The sequence below is a fragment of the Harmonia axyridis genome, chromosome 2, assembly GCF_914767665.1.
Source record: "Harmonia axyridis chromosome 2, icHarAxyr1.1, whole genome shotgun sequence".
Taxonomy (NCBI): domain Eukaryota; kingdom Metazoa; phylum Arthropoda; class Insecta; order Coleoptera; family Coccinellidae; genus Harmonia; species Harmonia axyridis.
In genome coordinates this window covers 22165547-22186894 of record NC_059502.1, presented here as the reverse complement: position 1 = coordinate 22186894, position 21348 = coordinate 22165547, and the positions used below count along the sequence as shown (strand labels likewise).

General features: G+C 33.1%; 1 protein-coding gene across 1 annotated transcript; it reads left to right on the top strand.

Moving 5' to 3' along the window:
- The first annotated feature begins 221 nt into the window (after positions 1 to 221).
- On the top strand, positions 222 to 5233 carry LOC123673171 (palmitoyl-protein thioesterase 1). The gene is made up of 5 exons (XM_045607629.1): positions 222 to 682; positions 1553 to 1790; positions 3510 to 3668; positions 4018 to 4294; positions 4890 to 5233. The coding sequence occupies exons 1-5, from the start codon at positions 559 to 561 to the stop codon at positions 5016 to 5018; spliced, it is 927 nt and encodes a 308-aa protein (XP_045463585.1). The 5' UTR covers positions 222 to 558; the 3' UTR covers positions 5019 to 5233.
- Positions 5234 to 21348: the final 16115 nt, after the last annotated feature.

Below are 21348 nucleotides of genomic sequence, written 5' to 3'. Positions count from 1 at the left end.
TAAAGGTTACACGTTAAGCATGTGCAAAGCTACCTGGATTTATATCTCGCGTTCAACTCATTCAATGTTGATGAGAATTATTATAATAAATATTAGGATTTGATAGTGATTGTTTACATCAAAATCAATTTCCCATTATCTCAATAATTTGCGTTCTACTAATCCGATTTTGATGAAATTTGTTATAAGTATTCAAGTTGGAACTTCAAAAAATCCATAGCCCTCACTGCAAATACGGTATTCGTCCAACATAGCATCACACCCGTCACCGAAATATTTACATTTTTCTTATACCCCAATCTCGGTAACAACCAAGAAACTGTCAGCAGAAAGACCTATCTCTCAACATCTTATCGAATCTACTAATAGACACTCGAAAATGCAAATATTCATAAACTGATTGGTATTATCTTGAGATTAAGATTCAGGTATGTACAGCACTGGAGTGTACCAAATCTAGAACAATAACAAGCAGTGGCAAAGTCACTCAATCAATCACTTCATAGTCTCATAAGCACGGTATTTACTCAGAGTTGCTGAACGTTTAAATACATCGAAATGAATAAGAAGAACGTTGGGTTTTTCTTTTTGGCTAGTTTGTTAACTATTATTCCCAATTTTGCCTGTGGAGAGGAGCTCAGTGATGCAAATTTTACACCTGTGGTGTTGTGGCATGGAATGGGTGAGTTTTTTTATTAATAACTCAAAAGGTTTTTATTCTTGCTCAATTAGAGGTTAGGGTCAAACAATTAACAGTGGCGTAACAATAACCGCGTCTTTTAGCAAGGTCGACTTCCTTTCTCGCTAAGTTGCTCCGTACCATTGATTTCTATAAGAGAACAGAATTTTCGTTTTTATCTTTTCCTCGTGGAATTAACGAAAATTCAAAATATGTTATCGTGTTAGGCGAAAAACCGAACTTCAATCGCAATAGAGTATTTTTTTTTTGGAATTCAGTAAAATAAACATTGGGGACTTAACACGATAATTTGATGATGAAAATTATCATTTCATATTAAAAAATATCTATAGGCTACTTATTTCTACCAAAGAATATTATAGTCAGCAATATCATACCAATAATAAACAAAAGATCGATTTAATTGTTCCGGAGTTATTTCAAGAAAAATGCTAAATTCGAATGTACATCATAACACTTTTCTATGTTATTAGTTTTTAATTTTACACCCTCTAGAATTGAAAAAATATTAAAACTATTCAATGGTTCATTATAAGGGTTTCACGGCTTGACTTAATATTCAAGCTACTTGACTTGAAATCAACTCAAGCCCAAGTCAAGTAGCTTGAATATCAAGTCAATCCGTGAATACCTATTCATTATTGAACTTATGGGACTTATGGTTAAGTGGTTTCATAGTGAAAGCATTCCTCCGAAATTTTGGAATACTCAAGTCATTTTTCATTTCTTCTTCCCCAATTTTCTAAAATTTTCACCAAACAATTGAAAAATGAAACCAAATTGATTATCACATATACATAGATGTCGGATATTGTGATCTAATTTTCAACTTTCTTTTTTTACTTTTTTCAGGTGATAGCTGCTGTTTTCCTTTTAGTATAGGAGGAATAAAAAAACAAATCGAAAAAACTTTAACTGGTGTACATGTTATCTCTCTGAAAATAGGCAAGAATATTATGGATGATATGGAAAATGGATATTTTATGCACCCTGATAAGCAAATCCAATACGCTTGTGATACAATCAAAGCAGATCCCAAGATGTCCCAAGGTTTCAATGCCATAGGTTTCTCACAAGGATCTCAATTCTTGTAAGTATAATTTTTTTTAGTATTCAACTAACTTATTATTTGTGAAAAGTGGAATTACTGAAGATATAATCGGAACTTCATATTATAAGTGATGGTTTCACCGAATAAGTTTTGTTTTATTTTCCAAAAAATAATTTTGAATTTCAACCCAGCTCAAATCAATTAATTTAATATAATTACTCTTTACTTAAAGTATGAGTGTAGCTTCTTATCAATTGTACAATTACTGATAAATAATGCAAGATATAGATGAAAAATTCAAATTTGTCCAATCTTGGTTCATAAGTTTGTGATTCCTTCTCTTATATACATAAAATACAATTCCATAAAAAATCCCGTTATTCACTTCCAGTATTTGATCAATCAGTGGATAAAGAACCTAAAACTTCTCTCATCCAAGAAATTGCTCAATGTTATCCATGAAAATATTTACGTTGATATTCATAAAATTTTAACAGATTATTTTTTGGTCCAACACATAATTAATAGGTAGTACCCAATCCATTCATTATGAGAGGCAATTGCATCGAAGTTCTCAGCAATAAGATCCTAATCAAATTGGGTTCTTCCATCTGCTTATAGTTTCGTTTTCGATTTCCGTATTTCGATTAGAAAAATTTATGATTGAGGCACTTAGAACATAGAACTAAAGGATATTCAACGGGAACTATTTTGCACTTGGGATCCTCACATAATAGTAAAGGGTGTTTTTTTTAGAGCTATAGAACTTTAAATTGCAATAAAACGACGATGGATTATTCGATTGACATGAATTTCATTTATCCGCAAGATAATCTTGTGGCATTATATTTTAAATATGATTTCTGGCATATGACCACCACGGCTGGCTCGGATGTAGTCCAATCTGGACGTCCAATTTCGATGACTTTTCCCAACATTTGTGGCCGTATATCGGCAATAACACGGCGAATGTTGTCTTCCAAATGGTCAAGGGTTTGTGGCTTATCCGCATAGACCAATGACTTCACATAGCCCCACAGAAAGTAGTCTAGCGGTGTTAAATCACAAGATCTTGGGAGCCAATTCACAGGTCCAAAACGTGAAATTAGGCGGTCACCAAACGTGTCTTTCAATAAATCGATTGTGACACGAGCTGTGTGACATGTTGCGCCGTCTTGTTGGAACCACAGCTCCTGGACATCATGGTTGTTCAATTCAGGAACGAAGAAGTTAGTAATCATGCTCTATACCGATCACCATTGACTGTAACGTTCTGGCCATCATCGTTTTTGTAGTACGGACCAATGATTCCACTAGCCCATAAAGCGCACCAAACTGTCAGTTTTTCTGGATGTAACGGTGTTTCGACATACACTTGAGGATTAGCTTCACTTCAAATGCGGCAGTCATTCAACCGTAGTCATTCAACCAGAAGTGCGCTTTGTCGCTAAACAAAATAAAATGGACGTAGTGCGCGATACGTATTCCGCACAGAACCATTATTTTCGAAATGAAATTGCACTATTTGCAAGCGTTGTCTAGGCGTGAGTCTATTTATGATGAATTGCCAAACCAAACTGAGAATAAATCACTTGACAGCTGTTGAATCGGTCGCCATCTCGAACAGTTATGCCAACTTAAAATTATATACCTCGAAAAAAAACACCCGTTATATTATAGGTCTAACCTAATTTTATTCTTTATTTTCATAAAATCAAATATGATCGGTGACTATGTAATCCTTCGCTCATTTCACAGGAGAGGCTTGGTACAAAGATGTCCAGAAGCCAAAATGAAGAATCTTATTACTCTTGGTGGTCAACACCAAGGTGTTTATGGTTTACCCAACTGTGGAAGTTTGTCATCAAAAACTTGCGACTACGTGAGGAGACTGTTAAATCATGCTGCTTACTATGGGTGAGTGTATAATTATTTAGCCACTCTGTAGATAATTGTATTCTCTTGAAATGGTATCATTCATATTAGTTACTCCATTGAATATTTGAGGTAACTAACTTCAATATTAATTTTTTCTTTTATTACAAAATATTCATTGCTCTTCTACATCTATTCAAATCTAGCTCAATGCTTCGAAATTTCATTTGTAATTTTTAACTATATTGATTTTTCTATTTTGCTCATCTCACTTGATATATTATTGTCCCTTGCAATCATTTGAGCACAATAATATCAAAATACAAATAAATTATTCCACAAAATTCCTTTATTTATTCCTCTATTTATTAATCATAGATATGTTCCACAGGTGGGTTCAAGAGAAATTAGCTCAAGCAACATATTGGCATGATCCCCTGAACGAAGATATGTACAAAAAATACAGTACCTTTCTCTCAGATATCAATAACGAGCTCACTGTGAATCAGACCTATAAAGATAACCTACTCAAATTGCAAAATTTCGTGATGGTAAAATTCCTCAACGATTCAATCGTTCAACCTGTAGATACTGAATGGTTTGGATTCTATAAACCTGGACAAGCAATAGAAGTTTTAGACCTGAAGTCATCTGATATCTACAAAGAAGTGAGTATGTCAGAAGTGTGAGAGCTTGCATTGTCCTGATAGAGAATGATTTTACTAACTTCTGCGTGATTCATTTCTCCGAATTTAGGTAAACAAATGGTCGTGTTCCACTCAGAATTGACTGTCTGATGTTGCTCTAATGTATAGTATAGGGGACATTTTGCTTCGAAGTGCTTTGAGTACGAACAACTCTTGTTAGATTTGGTTCATTTTGGAAAACTCATAAAGTCGACTGCTATTTAGTATCGGGTTCGTATAAATCAACTATTAACAGAGATATTTCGTTGGTTCATATGCATAAATCCAAGATTCATCTCAGTCACTATCTGAAACGTCTTTTAAAGTTTTCAAGCATTTCTCTGCACCGATTGACACTAGTTCCTTTATGTCAAATTATGGGAAAACAATTTTTTCTTCTTCAGTTTATAATCGTCTCAATGGTTTTGGAAATGAATAAGTATTATCCTATTATATTCTAATGGAATGAGAGCTAGCTATGAATAATAGGGATATAGGAAGAAACAATATTCCATTACAATATATTATGATCTGAGTTTTCACTGAGATTCTGCAATTTATTTATTTATTCTTCAAGGACCGACTTGGACTAAAACAACTGGATGACCAAGGAAAACTAGCCTTCCTCAGTATAGAGGGAAACCATTTGGAATTCAATTGGAAATGGTTCAACCAAACTATTGTAGATAAATATTTGAGGAATTAGTATTTCCTTTATTTTTGTGTGTGTATATATATCGTTATTTTTCATTTAATGGTGATAATATTATTGTGAAAACGTAGAATTACCTCTGACTCAGTGTATTTCAGAAACAGTTTTCAATGAAAATGTAATAAGATACAGGAGTGGAATTAACATTTTCATCATATGGAAATAATTCCACAGAACAATGTCATTCATTAATAAATAGATGTAGCTCATTTTGTTGAATTTTCTATTCTATGAAAGTAGACAAAGCCCAAAAAAATTTATAATCATCCCAAACCAATCTTCATATTTGCTTCAAGATTAATATCATTATAATTGTAAATCACTCAGGTCTATTTCGAGTAATTTCGACGTTGTCAATGAAAATAAAATGCAAATATAAAAAAAAATTGAAGAATACTAATGAAAATGTGATAACTAAGAATGAATATTGATGAATACGTATAAATAACATAAAACGCCTATGAAATAACCGATTGTAGGTATTATTATTATTATTATTAATTGATCAGTAAGAGCTGAGACTATGCCTTTGTAGCTTAGAATAGAAATACAAAAAATAGAGACAGTACAGTCTAAAATAAAAAATCATCAGAATGAACACGAAGAGAGCACTAAAAAAAAACATATACCCCAGATTTCGGAACAAGGGTGAAACAATAAAGCATTGTGTAAATTTCACTGTAGTTTTCAACATCAAGGAGTTCGCTATTTTCGGGGTTGTGTGTATTTGCTCAGGTGACACTGTCGAATATAAATAAAGAAATTATTACAGCATTTCACTAAAACTTTTACTATGTGATATTTTTTTTCAATACATACTTTTTTCTCTAGAAATAACGCATGTTTTTTTCGAGGTATATATCTTTAAGTTGGCATTACTGTTCAAGATGGCGACCGATTCAACAGCTGTCAAATGATTCATTCTTAGTTTGGTTTGGCAATTCATCATGAATAGACTCACGCCTGAACAACGCTTGCAAATAGTGCAATTTTATTTCGAAAATAATGGTTATGTGCGGAATACGTATCGCGCACTACGTCCATTAGCGATGAAGCTAACTTCTGGTTGAATGGCTACGTCAACAAACAAAACTGCCGCAGTTGGAGTGAAGCTAATCCTCAAGTGTATGTCGAAACACCGTTACATCCAGAAAAACTGACTGTTTGTTGCGCTTTATGGGCTGGTGGAATCATTGGTACGTACTTCTCCAAAAACGATGATGGCCAGAACATTACAGTCAATGGTGATCGGTATAGAGCCTTGATTACTAACTTTTTCATTCCTGAATGTGTCCATGCTGTCCAGGAGCTGTGGTTCCAAAAAGACAGCGCAACATGTCACACAGCTTGTGCCACAATCGATTTATTGAAAAACACGTTTGGTGACTGCCTAATTTCACGTTTTGGACCTGTGAATTGGCCTCCAAGATCTTGTGATTTGACACCGCTAGACTACTTTCTGTGTGGCTATGTAAAGTCATTGGTCTATGCGGATAAGCCACAAACCCTTGACCATTTGAAAGACAACATTCGCCGTGTTATTGCCGATATACGGCCACAAAAGTTGGAAAAAGTCATCGAAAATTGGACGTCCAGATTGGACTACATACGAGCCAGCCGTGGCGGTTATATGCCAGAAATCATATTTAAAATGTAATGCCACAAGATTATCTTGCGGATGTATAAAATTCATGTCGATCGAATAATCCATCGTTGTTTTATTGCAATTTAAAGTTCTATAGCTCTAAAAAAAACACCATTTACAATTCCAAGTAACAAAATATTGAAAACAACCAAAAGGGAAATAAGATATCGAATACTTCACACTTGAGTAAATACATGATAAATTAAATAACTGAATTAACGTAAAGAGAGAACAACATTTCGGAATTTTTCATTTTTCAATAAAATTCTTCCTAATTAGTGTCTGAATGTTCAAAAAACTTACTGAATTTACTAACTTACAATCTGTCTATTAATTTCCCTTACTACCATTTGAAAACACCCTAGACTAACTGAATGTAAATTTCTCTGGTGAGATTTCAAGTGAGAGCAATCTCAACCGGAAGTCGTAGATCTTCAATATGTTATTTTCGTGTGAAATGGATATGCAAATCATTTGTTGAGTAATCAATAATAATAATAACTTTAAATTATGAAGGTCAAATTTTTAAAAACTTACAATGTTTATATTCATTTGTATTTGAATATACAGATCGTATACAAAATTCAGTGAGACACTGATGGGCAAAAATTGTATTAAGAAATATAAAAATTCCGAAACTTGCGTATTTCTTCATGTTAATTTACTAATTCAATATTTCAGCCGTTAACTCAATTGTACAGTTTTCAATAGGTAATTCATTTTACTTTTGATTGGTTCCAACATTTTGTCTGTTCATATTTATCATGTTGAAATTTTGTTCAAATTAGTTAACGAGGATTTGGATAGGTTGTTCATTTGGCTTTGCGACAATAACTTGAAAGTCAATATAATATAAAAAAATCGAAGTATATGTTAATAGGTAGTGAATATAGGACACGTAGTACCGACATAAGTAATTTCAGAATTAATATTGATAAAGATGAAATAGAGAGGGTTACTAAAATGAAATACTTAGGATTGATTTTAGACGAGAATTTAAAGTTTCAGTTTCACGTGGATTATATCGCAAATAAAATGTCCAAAAAGGTTGGTTTCATATCTAGAATAAGGGGTAAAATTGGTATGAATACGTCACTGATGTTGTGTAGATCATTGGTACTTCCTCATGTGGATTATTGCTCGTCAGTTATGTTTAATTTAAATAAAGGTAGCATAGATAGGTTACAAAAAGTACAAAATAGAGGTATGAGAATTATTTTGAAATGTAATAATGGAACTCGCATAAGAAATATGTTAAATGGTTTGAAATTGATGAGTGTCAATCAAAGGATTATTTATAGAACATTAGATTTAATATTCAAAGCAAGGAATGAAATGTTACCCGAATATTTGAGTGAAAACCTAAAATTTGCTAATGAGATACATAATTATAATACACGACGTCGAGATGATTTTTACATAGAAAAAGTTAATACTACATTAATGAATAAATCCACATTTAGCAGGGGATTAGTTATCTTCAATAAACTACCCGAAAAATAAAAATAATTATTGTAATAATTATAGAGAATTCAAAAAATGTTTAATGAGTTATATTTATGAAGAATTTAATTAAGTTAGTAGATTACATTTGTAATGTTTTCAATAGCCGAGTGCTGAATAAAGTTCATTATTATTATTATATTATTATACAATAAATTCTAGACAAAAGAGATATTCCTATCAGACAGTGAAGGTTTTGGAACAATGATGTCGTTATTTTGATATTCATATTAGATATAAAGACATAGTCAAGACATATCAAATAGACTCTTTGACCTCTATGAGTCACAGTCGTACTTACACACTAGGTACCTTTTTCTGTAACTATTTTCTGTAACATGAATAAATATGCTCCATTACCGAATGTTATTTAGTTGGTGTTTATTCTCCAGCCTATCCCCCTCCATCACAATTTTTTCCATCCAGATATTCCAGAAATCGAAGCGGGTGTCTCACGTTTTCCTCATTGTTCGTCTCACGATGAAACTATCCAATCCGAGATATCCAGCAATCGCTCTTATTCGCCACAAAGTAATGAAGCGTTCGTTAGATTGAACAGAAAAGCAGCCCGGAGTCTGGATTCCGGTCCCCAACGAATGAATTAATTAGTTCCGGAAAAGATGGCACGAATGGAAACCTCAGAAACCGGAAGCTGTATCCAAACGAAATTTTCATTAGAACCCGGCCACTGTTTCAACGAAACCTCTATACAGGATACATTCGCAACTAATCTAACTGTAATTAAAGCATTTCGCTACGCTGCTGGTCGCTGAAGAATTACCTTCGGAAAGCTTTCAGACACCCGCAGAAACTTTTCCGGTTTCTTTATCCCATTGATAAAATCTGGGATGCACGTCTTGAACGAGCAGTTTGTGGTTTTTGCTCCTGGCTTTGATTGGGCTGATTATTGCGAACGTTGGAGTTGTCCATTTGATGCTGATTTGCCTTTGGGCTGTAGAAATGGACAGCTTTTCAGGAAGGGTTTAAGACTGGCAGAAAATATATCACTGTTGTGAAGGTATTTTTTTCCGATCATCCTCCCCGAAACTCAGAACTTTCAAAATTTGTAGATGACAGTAAGTATATGTACTTGGGTGAAGTGCTTTTTCTGTCTTGACTGTAATATGCTTCGTCTGATTCAGATTAACGGCATCAGTTTCTTGTGGAAAAGTACCCTTCACTTTCTGCACTTTTACGGAAAATAAGTACTTTTTCTCCTTTATTCACAGGATGAAGACAAGAACTATGATTAAACCAATTTGATAAAAAAATTGATAGAAATGAAATAAAATACAAAAACATTTGTGTCGCCATCACTGTGCCTACAATACACACGCAAAGTAGCTTAGCGACAAGGGGAATCTAATCATTCCGAAGGATAGAGGTGATCTCGTTACAAACAGAGGAAAGCATAAGAATAAAATCTGCCTTGTCAAAATTATGTAATTTTGGATGGAATTCTTTGAGGGTATGTCCTTATCCTTTTGTCTTTTTATTTGTAAGAATGTTTGTGTACAATAGGTGCTTCATTGTCAAATTGTCATTAAAATTAGTACGTTGTCGTTGAAGAAACTGGCTTATTTTAATAAATAATATTATTTGAGGAACGATTTTACTATTAATTGATAGACAGAAGGAACGAGATTAATGCCAGTAAATTCGAACTTGAAGTTCAACTAATAAACACGACTTTTTACAAAATCTGGGGAATCATACAGGATTCAAACTTACTGGTATTAACCTCGTTCCTTCTGAATATCAATTAATACCGAAATCGTTCCTCAAATACTTTCATTTCTGAAAATAAGCCAATTCTTTCAACGACACCGTACTAATTTGAATGACAATTTATTTGTTTGGATTCCGAATACTGACAGGAGAACCAAAAATGGCGGTGTGTGACGTCACACTAATAGAGCGTATTTCGAGACACCCTCTATGAAATGATAGTTTCAAACTCTTTGCAAAATTTTGAGCTGATCGCATCATCAAAACCATAAAAAATTTAGGGAAAATATTGGAAATCAGATCAGATCGAGTGGATATTTTGCGTAGATACGTATATGAATATTAACTATTTTAAGCTTCATGAAAAATTTCGTGAGGATTTGTAAAACAGATGTCCGAACCATAGATAATTCGAAAAGAATTTCAAAAATAAATTACCCAATAGTTTCATGACACCAAAATTGATAGAGTTGAGATTTGGGGTGTTCATATAAAATAACAATTTTAAGCTATTGCGAAATTTCAAGGATGTAACATCATCAGAATTATAGAAAATTTCAGAACGATATTGTAAAAGGAACATCCCAAGCATATTAACATGATATATGATCCGAACATGTTGAGATTTTGCGTGTACCTACTACCTATACATATACACTGTGTCCGTAAAGTATGGAACATATTCATTTTTAGCTAAACAGACCATTTTAAGAAATAATCCTGAAACACGTCGATTTTTTTATTTTAATTTACCGGATTTCAAAATAATAATCTAATATACAGGGTGAATAACTTTCGAGTAATGGCGTCACCGTCATTTTTCTTTGAATGGAACATCCCCATTTTGTCTCAATTTTCCGATTATTCTTGCTGAGCTGATTCCAAAAATGTATCACATGTTGATTCCGGTTGGTATAGGGTAGATAAAAATAATAAATTAAATCTAAGCAATAATTCTGTCTGCTAGACCACAAGTACCAAACATGTTTGGAAACAGCTGATTTTTATTAATCTAAAAATGTAACAAACTACAGGATGTAAAATTCAAACCAATTGCCGCTTGACAATAAGTATTTTTGATAATATTGTTAATTTAACTAATAAAGAATGTTACGCGTTACTTTATGAGCATACACAAAACTATTGTATTTTAGTCCACCCTATACCAATTGGAATCAACATGTGATACATTTTTGGAATCAGCTCAGCTAGAGTAATCGGAAAGTTGAGACAAAATGGGGGTGTTCCATTTAAAAAAAATGATGGTGACCAGTGGCGTACCCAAGGGGGGATAAGGGGAATATATCCCCCCCCCAGGAGGAATATCCATTATATTTAATAACCTTATATATCGCAATCTTATTATGAGTTAGCAAACACTAACGTCATTACTTGAAAGTAATTCACCCTGTATATAATATTATTTTTTCAAAATACGGTAAATTAAAATCAGAAATCGACGTGTTTCCGGATTATTTCTGTTTAGCTAAAAATGAATTTGTCCCATACTTTACGGACGTAGTGTATAGAATAACCATTCAAAGGGTCTTGCAAAATTTCGTATTGATATCGTCATAGCCAACTCAAACATAATAGCTGAAAAATTATCAAATAATTCCATAAGGACTTTTATCAACTGAATAATGAAACATTAGTTTGAAAATATTTCCTTATCCCCTACATCAGATTGGAGGAAAAAAAAATATGATCGCACAAAAGTCGATCCATATCTTCCAATATCAAAGTCTTTAGAATAAGCATCAGCATCAATGAATGGAAGCTATTCCAACCCAGTCCTGCCTTCAGCGACTGGATTCAATGGTAGAACAACAAATACCCATAATGTCGTTAGTGTCTGTTTTGAATAAGGTCCATTTTCGCCTGCCTTAATCAGACCTGTTTATCAAGCTTCGCAAAAAAGCCTTTGTTAGGTTTTGACGACTCTAAACAATAGGAATATAGGGTAATTTGAAAAATTCGCTTCACTTTTTATTCAGCCTGCACCTCCATGATGCAATCCAATTTCGACAGCAGATTCGTACTTAATATAATGGTGCTTTTTCACTAATAAAAAGGGGAGATCTGGATGTTTCGTTGTTCCATCAATTAATGGATTATTTCAGTTGATCCGCGATTTTTCTGAACTGATCTGATATGGTTCAGAGCCGCAAATATTCATAATTCAGATACGCAGTATGATTTTTCTGGAGATCGAACACTTTTCATTATTTGATGTGTATTTCGAACTAATACTATAATAATATGAATGTAAATGAGATTAATGAGGAAAGCGCTGACGTAAAAACAGGTGCTTTTGCGAGTTTGTTCAAATTCATAATCAGTAGTTATATCACGGGAGGGATATACAGGGTGGCCACGGTTGATGGCACCCTAGACTTTCACGGAGAACGGAAGGTGTGATTTTATTGAAAATTTGGTCTCTTGAGTAGGAATCACAGCTCTATAATATTTTCAGGGCAGCAGTGTGGCCACATATTTCAAAAAATTTTAACAACCTCGATATTTCAAATAGAACAGCCTTGGCTTGAGCTTGACTTGATTTCAAGGCAAGTAGTTGTTTTTCAATCTCAAGTCATGGCAAGTATGCATTTATCAAGTACTTGTTGAATCATATACAGCTACTTGATTTTGAGCAGTTCTATTGTGTAGTGTCACATCAATAAAAAAAATGATGAAACGAGAAGGAACCTTGCAAAAAACACTTTCATTTATTAAACTCATTCTATAAAAAAACCGTAAATATCAACTTTTTTGAAATAAAACCTTGATACTATAAATCATAACCAAACAAAAAATAATAAAAAAATTAAGTTTCTTAATATTGAGAAACCACCAGCCTTTGTTTGATTTCATAATTTGCCATCCAGGATCTAAGACACATGGGGCATTATAGATTTGTCATCGCCTAACCTATTGCGGGGTAAGAGCAGCTCTGGAAAATTGTCTTTCAACAGGAGCTGAAGATGATGGCGTTGATAAAAATCCTTGCCCATTTGGGCCAAGTTTGGAAAGATATTTCTCTAATTCTGTGGTTATTCCGTTCATTCTTCCACATCTTGTAGAACAAAATCGTGCGAGAATATATCAGAAACGCACAGTTTTCATAGTTATATTTTATTATTCTATGTTGGCACTCCGAACTTTCCGCTACGGCTTTATCTGTCAATTCATCAAATTGCCTTAAAGAAATCAGTTCTGCCAACCAACATTTTTCAATGCAAAAATCACTAAATTATATTTATGGAAATATTTCATTAATTTCAATGAAAATGCAATGAATTAGAGAAAATAATGTATAATACTCGTACAGAAGTCTCATTCTACCACTCGTTCATTCCAAAACTCGCCACTTCGTGGCTCGTTTTTGAATTTTGAACTCGTGGAAGAATATCAATGCCTTCTGCACTTGTATTATAAATAACTATTCTGCAACTACCAAAATCTACCAATAGATTTCATAGAAATGTGAGAAAACTACTAATGAAATTACACTGGCGAATGATTCATTCTCTCGGCGCTCAAGGATCCTTCTTATTCAGTCTAAGCGCGCATGAGATTGCAGCAATATATGCTTCGCGACGCGTGCATATCAAGCTCAAGTAATATCAAGTAGCTTGATATCAAGTCAAGCAATAAATATCTAAAATCAAGTCAAGTCAAGCTCAAGTATGTAATTTTTCACGATCTTCATTTTCCAGTCAATTAGTTGATTAAAATGGCTTGATGAATCCCTATCCATGTCCAAAATTAAGGAAGATGTGGAAAATATACAAGAAGAGAAATCTGAGGATATCGCACTTGCTTTCAGCAGTAAAATAAACTTTTTTTAAATACTTCCCTTGAGTTTTTCCAATAAAGGAATAAAGCTTATGATGAGTCAAAAATGAAATGCAGAAATCCAAATAACAAATTAAACTAACGATACAATCCACAGCGAAAAAATTGTAAATAAGTAAAATCGGTAGAATTTTCGTATATGATTATCCTAGTTCCAGTAAAAACAACATTGAACATATGTTTCGATGTCACCTAATCTTCATGAAAACATGTTTCAACAATTTCAGACAGTACTTATAAATGCTCATAACTACATGACGAGTTATGAAAACATGATCGGCAATAATTCCGATTGCAAAAATATTATTGAATTACTATTTTTATTGAAACTTGATTAAAATTTGAATACGATAAAGTTAGTTAACAGCATAATTGTTGTTCATATTCAAAATTGTGTAAATTGAAATTTATGAATATTGTGTTTTTCAAATTGATGAGTGCCTTAAAAAAAAATTACATATCAACATCATTATAACTCAAATGGGAAAAAGGCTACTACTAATAAGTAATTAAAATATTTACCCCAGATGTGAGAAGAAAGGGATGCCACGGTTTTGATCTCATCTGTGGTTAGAGGAATGAATACGTCAATGATCAATGCTGTTAATAAACTAGGCACAAACAGCTCTCGGAGTTGATTAATTAAACAGAGACGTGCGATGAAAGCTTTCTCTCGTCAGATTACTTGATCCTCCCTATTATAAAAGTTTCTGTGAAGTATTCCTTTTATTCGGAGGCTCAAGTGGCACTACTATCATGAAAACATACAGTTAATTCACCTAACCAATGTTATACGGGGTGTTAGTGAATGAGTGCGACAAACTTCAGGGGGTGGTTCTGCATGGAATAATGATGACAGTTTTTTATATAACTTTTGTTATACTCCGGAATACTCCGTATTCCGAGATACGAGGTGTTGAATTTTTTCTCGAAAACTGACTTCATTTATTGCTATCAATCTTTCTGAAAGGAAAAAATGCTACGCCACTGAAATACTGACTAAAAATCATTTTTGAATTGCTCCCATGCCTTTTTTCGTATGAAGCGCAGTATGAAGCGAAAAAAAATATTCAGAAATGATTTCAGCCTCACTAACAAATCTTTTTTTCTTTCAAAAAATAGATCATTAATAAATGAATTGCATAAAATATTTTCAAGCTCCGTGCAAAATTCCATGCTGATTACATTATCCTAGCCATAGAATATGCGAGAAAATTATCGGAGAAGAAAATACCTAACTATACTTTCCATCATTACAGATCAGAAAGCAGAAAGATCAAGAAGGAAGTGCTAGTTACTAGGAATTCTTCAACCCAAGTAGCTCGACATTTTAACCAACTACTTGACTTGAAAATCAAGCTCGTGAAAAATTACCTTTTTGAGCTTGGCTTGACTCGATTTTAGATATTTAGTGCTTGATTTGATATCAAGCTACTTGATATTAACTGAATCATTCACGAGTGTAACTTTATTAGGAGTTTTCTTAAATTTCTATGAAATCTTTTGGTAGATCTTGGTAGTTTCAGAAATATCTTTCCAAACTTGGCCAAAAGAGCCAAGGATTTTTATCAACGCCGGCATCTTCAGCTCCTCTTGAAAGACAATTTTCCACAGCTGCTCTTACAGTTACAAAAACCCGCAATAGGTTAGGCGACAAATCTATAAGATGCCCCATGTATCTTAGATCCTGGATGGGAAATTATGAAATCAAACAAAGCCTGGAGGTTTCTCGATATTGGGAAACTTTATTTCTCATTTTATTATGATTTATAGTTATTTAATTTATGTTTCTATTTCAAAAAAGTTCATATTTTCGGTTCTTTTATACAATAATTTTAATGAATAAAAGTGTTTTTTTGCAAGGTTCCTTCTCATTTCATTATTTTTTTGTTTAAGTGACACAATAAAACAGCTAAAAATCAAGTAGCTTGAAAATCAAGCCAAGCCGTGAATCCCACTCGTTACATACCAAAGAACTGTATATAGGTGAATTCATAAGTTCCTGAACTTATTATTATTGTTATTATTGGAAAAATATAATCAAAAACTAAAAATCATGGATCAAAATTATTTATATTAACATAATTACATGATTCGAAAAAAAATTATATCGAAATAATTGAAATCTGTGCAAATTATCGTTATTTAATTCAAAAAGATTTTTCTTCAAATATGATTTCATTCCATATGCCTGAAATTAAGTAGTTTATCTACTTGTTTACCATATTTCTTACATCAAATTGTTTTAGGCCATATATGTATATGAAGGTGTTATAATAAAAAACTGAATGATATATAAGTAAACGTATTCACTTTAGTTCAGGGGGATCAATTCAAACTAGACTAATATCTGTTAATACCATTCAGGTCTATCGAGGGGAACATGTCCCTTTTCATTCATGTGGAGAACCCACTTACTTCTTATAACAGATTTGGTTGCGTGATAAACAACCTGATAAACGCTGAATAGATTGTCGGATATAGTGTCATACTTTCTAGTACCTATTCGAAATCATGATGTTGAAGGATTGTCGATCTATCAGGATAAGAAGTCAAACAACGCATGAAACTCTTATGAATCCTATTAGTCTAATAAAATCATTGAAATATATAGAATATGTAGCGTTATAAAAGATAACCTTTACTTTTGAAAATTTCGATTGATCCATTTGAATGTTTTTTATTATGCTTCCTCATCCAAAAAATAAATAAGTCAATAAAATAGTTATACCTACCTTCCTGTGATCACCGACAAATTCAACCAAAGTTGTATCTCATATCTTGGCAGAGACGAATTGGGCGTGTGAAACTAACATTTGTGATCTTAAAATTTAAAATAAAATTTTCAGATATCAAGTTGCTTTTTAAATTATTTTCTGTTATATTCATACACATCATTGAAAATTGTTCATTTTGAATACATAAGAATTTCATTCCTAATGTCACATTTGTGTTTTGATTTGTATCGTGGTCTTATTTTCTTCTTCTCTGTTGTTCATTCATCAACTAAACCATAGTAGGAGAGCAGAACTGACTCGCTCGGTGGAAAATTTGAGAGATTGGTAAGGCATAACAAAAATGTTTTGCAAAAATGATTGAGTATTCTGCCTAGAGAAGATTATCTTGTAGGGAATCTATCAGAATTGTATTATTTGGAGAATGCTGACGGTAAGAACTTATTAATATGCTAGTTTTTCACGTAGAAGATGAAAAATCAATTCTTTTGGCAAATGTACGAGAGACAAGAACCAATGAAAGCTAGTTTTTAAATTCGTTGAAAAACGACGAAATGAATAGTTGGAAGCTGATAAGAGCATTACTTGTTTTTAGAATTGTCTTTCAGAATTGCCAATTACATATGCATTCAAGTTAAAAATGTTAATATTGTTCATAATGTTGTCAATAACCCTCATTAAGAACAAATTTATCAATTCTTAGCGAAAAAAATATAAATTGTGCAAATTTAATGCGCAGGATGTAATTTAAATTTCATATAAGAATTAAATTATTCCATCTATCACAATGTTTCTCATATACACATCCGATTGTCCTGTTTGAAATAAACTTCACAGGGTTCTCTAGTAGAAGTTATTAGGACACGTTGTACTTTTTCTCAGAATTTCAAATTAAATTCTTGAAAACCATTGATATCAAAACATTGAAGAATTAGCAAAGAAGCTAAAGAAAATAACGAGAGAAAAAAAGAGTCTAAAATACCTAATCATTATTAATAAACGAATAAAATTGAAACGAGAAATTTACTCCTGATCTAGGTGAAATTTAGGAATATGACGTTTTTTAAGTTTTTCAAAAGTATGCTCAATAATTAAAAAAAGTGCTTGAACTTGACTCCTTCAAATCTCAAATTATTTGATAATCAGCTTTCAAATTCAACATTGGAAAATTTACAAAAATATACATCTGAAGGTGCATATGATTCACAAACAATAAAAATAATCACAAGTAAACACTCAAAGTCGTAATTCAAATTATTTATTTGATTCCTAATCGCCTCAGCTGATACTACTCAATTTCAAGAGGAAACCACTTCGCAACATGACTTATCATTACATCTTCAATATTATTTTGTCAAACATTTGCATTTTCGATATATTAGATGAGGTTATTATTCAGTATCCGACTCCTTCTATACGAAATTGCATTGAATTTGAGCATCGAAATTTCTTCAATTTAAGAAGTGTCATGCATTATCACAATGATAGGAAATAAATTGAGGAAACTAAAGCGCGTTTCCTAATTGTGGGATGAAACTACAGGAGGATATAGGACTCATCAAAATAAGAAAAAAAGTTCCTATAAACATATGTCCGAAAATGCTTTCTGTTTGAATTACAGCCACCTGAAGTCTTCACTCTTCATTTCAATCATACATTTTCTTCGCAGAAAATCACTTCATCAACACAAAAAGTTGCTTCAACAATATTTAATGAGGATAATAGAGAATTTTATTTATATTGGTTGGGCTACCATATGTTGTTTATTATACTAGTGCCTTAGTGAAGGCGGTTTGGAGATCTTTATTGCAGGAAATGTTGACAAACGCAACAAATCAGAACAACCATTGTGTTGTTTTTATTAATCAATGATAAAATATGAAAATGCGGCCAGCAATATAGGCCGAATTGTCGCCCCTCAAATAGAGGCGTCCCTTCACTGTTTGACCCATAACGCCGGCCCTGTATTTATGTTCAGACCACAATAATTGTTGTAATAATTTTAAACTAGATTCATATTAAATGGCTCATGTTAAAGTTCACAAAATTTATATAAGTTTCTTCTGAAATTGTTCATAAAAATTGCACGAATATTATGTACTATTATGAAATATTTAATACGAAAAGTTCACATAATTTATATACTTTTCCCCTACAATTGAATTGAATATAAACGAAAATATGTGAATTTTTCACGCATGATTGGTGCTGTACCTATACCTGTACCAATTGGTGTACATTAAGTTGACAATTATAGTTAAATGGTACAACCGTTTTCAAGAATTTGTACTGTACAATTTCTATGTGGATTTACGTTTTGTTCAACCAATCTACTGAACATAAACTTTCATCTGCATATTCAATTTTCGACATTTATCATTCCCTTTCTTCCATACCTACCTTGTCACCTTCAACAGGAACAATTCGGTAGCAATGAATTGAAAGGCAAGCCAAATAATGGATTCTAGATACGAACAATTATCTAAGGAACAGCCACCAGATGCGTAAAATCATCGAATGAACGATATGATGGGACAAGCCGATCCCGTACAATGGATGGTGTCACAACATCTAGTTCCGTAATTAATATAAAGTCGGAGGAAGACTATGCCTACAGCACATGGAGCTTTATTTGATCCGTCCCCCCTGGACTGAATTTTGGGCGGGACAAGACTGAAGCAATAATTAAATCGGTTTGGGGGATTTATTCATCGAACTGCAGATGTGTTGATCAAGAACAATTGGAATTTTCATTGCGGATTGGGTTGGAGTCAGGGTGTATTTAGATGTGTAATTAGAGTGAATTAATTGAGTGGTTGAAATATGTCATCGATTGCTTTTGTATAAGTGTGGAAAAAACATCTTTCTCCACTGCGCTTTTTTAAATAATATTTCCCGATAAAAGAATTCATTTTGTAATGAAAAAGAGTACATTTTAAGAGTAATCAATGAATGTTTATTTCATTTTAGAGAGGAAGGTATGCAATAAACTGTATCAATGATATTAAACGATATCAGCCAAATGGCCACCACGGCACAATATCCTTTCCATGCAATTTCATATCACCGATTCGCACATTTGCAGCTGTATACTTCACAAATTACATCTTTGAGTTATTCAATCGATTGTGTAGCATTAGCGTAAACCTTGACTTCCACATGGTCCCAAATAAAAAAGTCTGAAGATGTTATATCACAAGATCTCGGTGGCCAAGTATGATGACTTCTTCGGGAAATAACACGTCCAGGAAACTTTTTTTGTAAAATTACGATTGATTCGTTGCTAGTGTTGTTGAAAATTAACGTGATCTACATCAATATCTTTCTGGTCATAAAAAATCATTAATCATAGTTCGATATAGCGCAATCCATTCACCGTAACAGTTCCACCAGCCTCGTTTTCGAATAAGTAGCATCTAATCATACCACCAGACCAAAAACTGCACCAAACAGTGACACATTAATGATGAATAGGCTTTGAAACAATTATTCTCGGAATTTCCAATCCTTAAATGCGACAATTCTGCTTAACACCGTAGCCTCCCAAGTTTAAATGGACCTCATCACTGAAGATGATTTTTCGATGAAAATTCGGATCATTTGATGCATTGCAAGGACCAAATCAGCGAAGTTGTTGGGTTCTTGTTTAAACTGAATCTTTAAGACCTAAGTTTTTATGCAAAACACGGTATAACGTCTTTTGTGAAATGTGTAATTCTCAAGAACAATGAGGAATCGACAAACCTGGGTTCTCATCAACACTACAGGCTACAGCAGTAATATTCTGAGTTGTTCTTGAGCGACACACACGGTTTCGATCCTTCACATCACTAACTTGTCCCAACAGCTCCAATTTTCCCATCAGTACTGCCGGCCGAAAAGGTTTTCCATGACTACCAAAAAGTGCTTTAGTATTGCGAACTGTTGTGCCTTGAAAATGTACTGAATTTTGTATTGAATTGTAACATTTTCAATGGGTTGTTGAAGCGTGTATCGTTTCATCTTCAGAAATGGCGTAGTTTTGAAATAAGTAGGATACTGAATGCCCATATATAGGAAACCCCTAGTTTTTTTCCTTTAATAGTGCTAACTGTAGATACGTGTGTCGGGTTTTCAGCCATCATCAGTACGGTGAAAAAGTGTTAGGATGAACAACACTCGAAGGAAAACAACAAACAAACGAAATCAACAACAGGACTCAGGAGGCAGCCGTCCATTTGTGTTTTCCGTAGGCAGGTTTGAACGAAGGGGTATCTGTGAATTTAAATGAAATAATCAGCGTAATCTGAATTTTAAAACTATTAGGGATTTTATTTGCGGCTTAACAAAAAGTCCTGATATATTCCTTCCTGCAGATTTGGTGATAATTGAACCTTCCTTTACATTTTCATTTAGGCATCAGTGGTGGGTTCCTATCAATTAATTATCGATTGATACGTTAATAATCAGTACCCCTCATCCCTTTTATTCACCATAATTACTAAGGCGAGAGGATTTGTTGGAGGATAATATCAAATAATCTTCTCTAAATGCGAAATGAAGGATATTTCAACGGAGACGTCAAGGAACCTGCAATAAAATTATTGCTTCAGAATCCCTCATACTTGATATGAACTTCGATTTAAGCATAGGGCTATGTCATCTTGGGGTTACTGATTTTTATGGGGATCAAGCCTATGCCTTGTAAATTCAGGAACAGGGTTAACTTGACATGAAAACATTGGATCAATTTTGAGGCAATCTGTGGATTGCCTCATATAGATTTAGCGATTATGTAGGCATCGACAGCAAATAATACTGGGTAATTCTATTTCAGTATTATATTATTATTATTTGAACTGGGTTCGTTATTGCT

What these genes read in the sequence shown, in the direction of transcription:
- LOC123673171 (XM_045607629.1), top strand. Translation starts at nt 559, where the DNA reads ATGAATAAGAAGAACGTTGGGTTTTTCTTTTTGGCTAGTTTGTTAACT. An exon ending in TCACAAGGATCTCAATTCTT is followed by an intron (nt 1,791 to 3,509) that starts GTAAGTATAATT and finishes CTCATTTCACAG; the next exon opens with GAGAGGCTTGGTACAAAGAT. An exon ending in AATCATGCTGCTTACTATGG is followed by an intron (nt 3,669 to 4,017) that starts GTGAGTGTATAA and finishes TATGTTCCACAG; the next exon opens with GTGGGTTCAAGAGAAATTAG.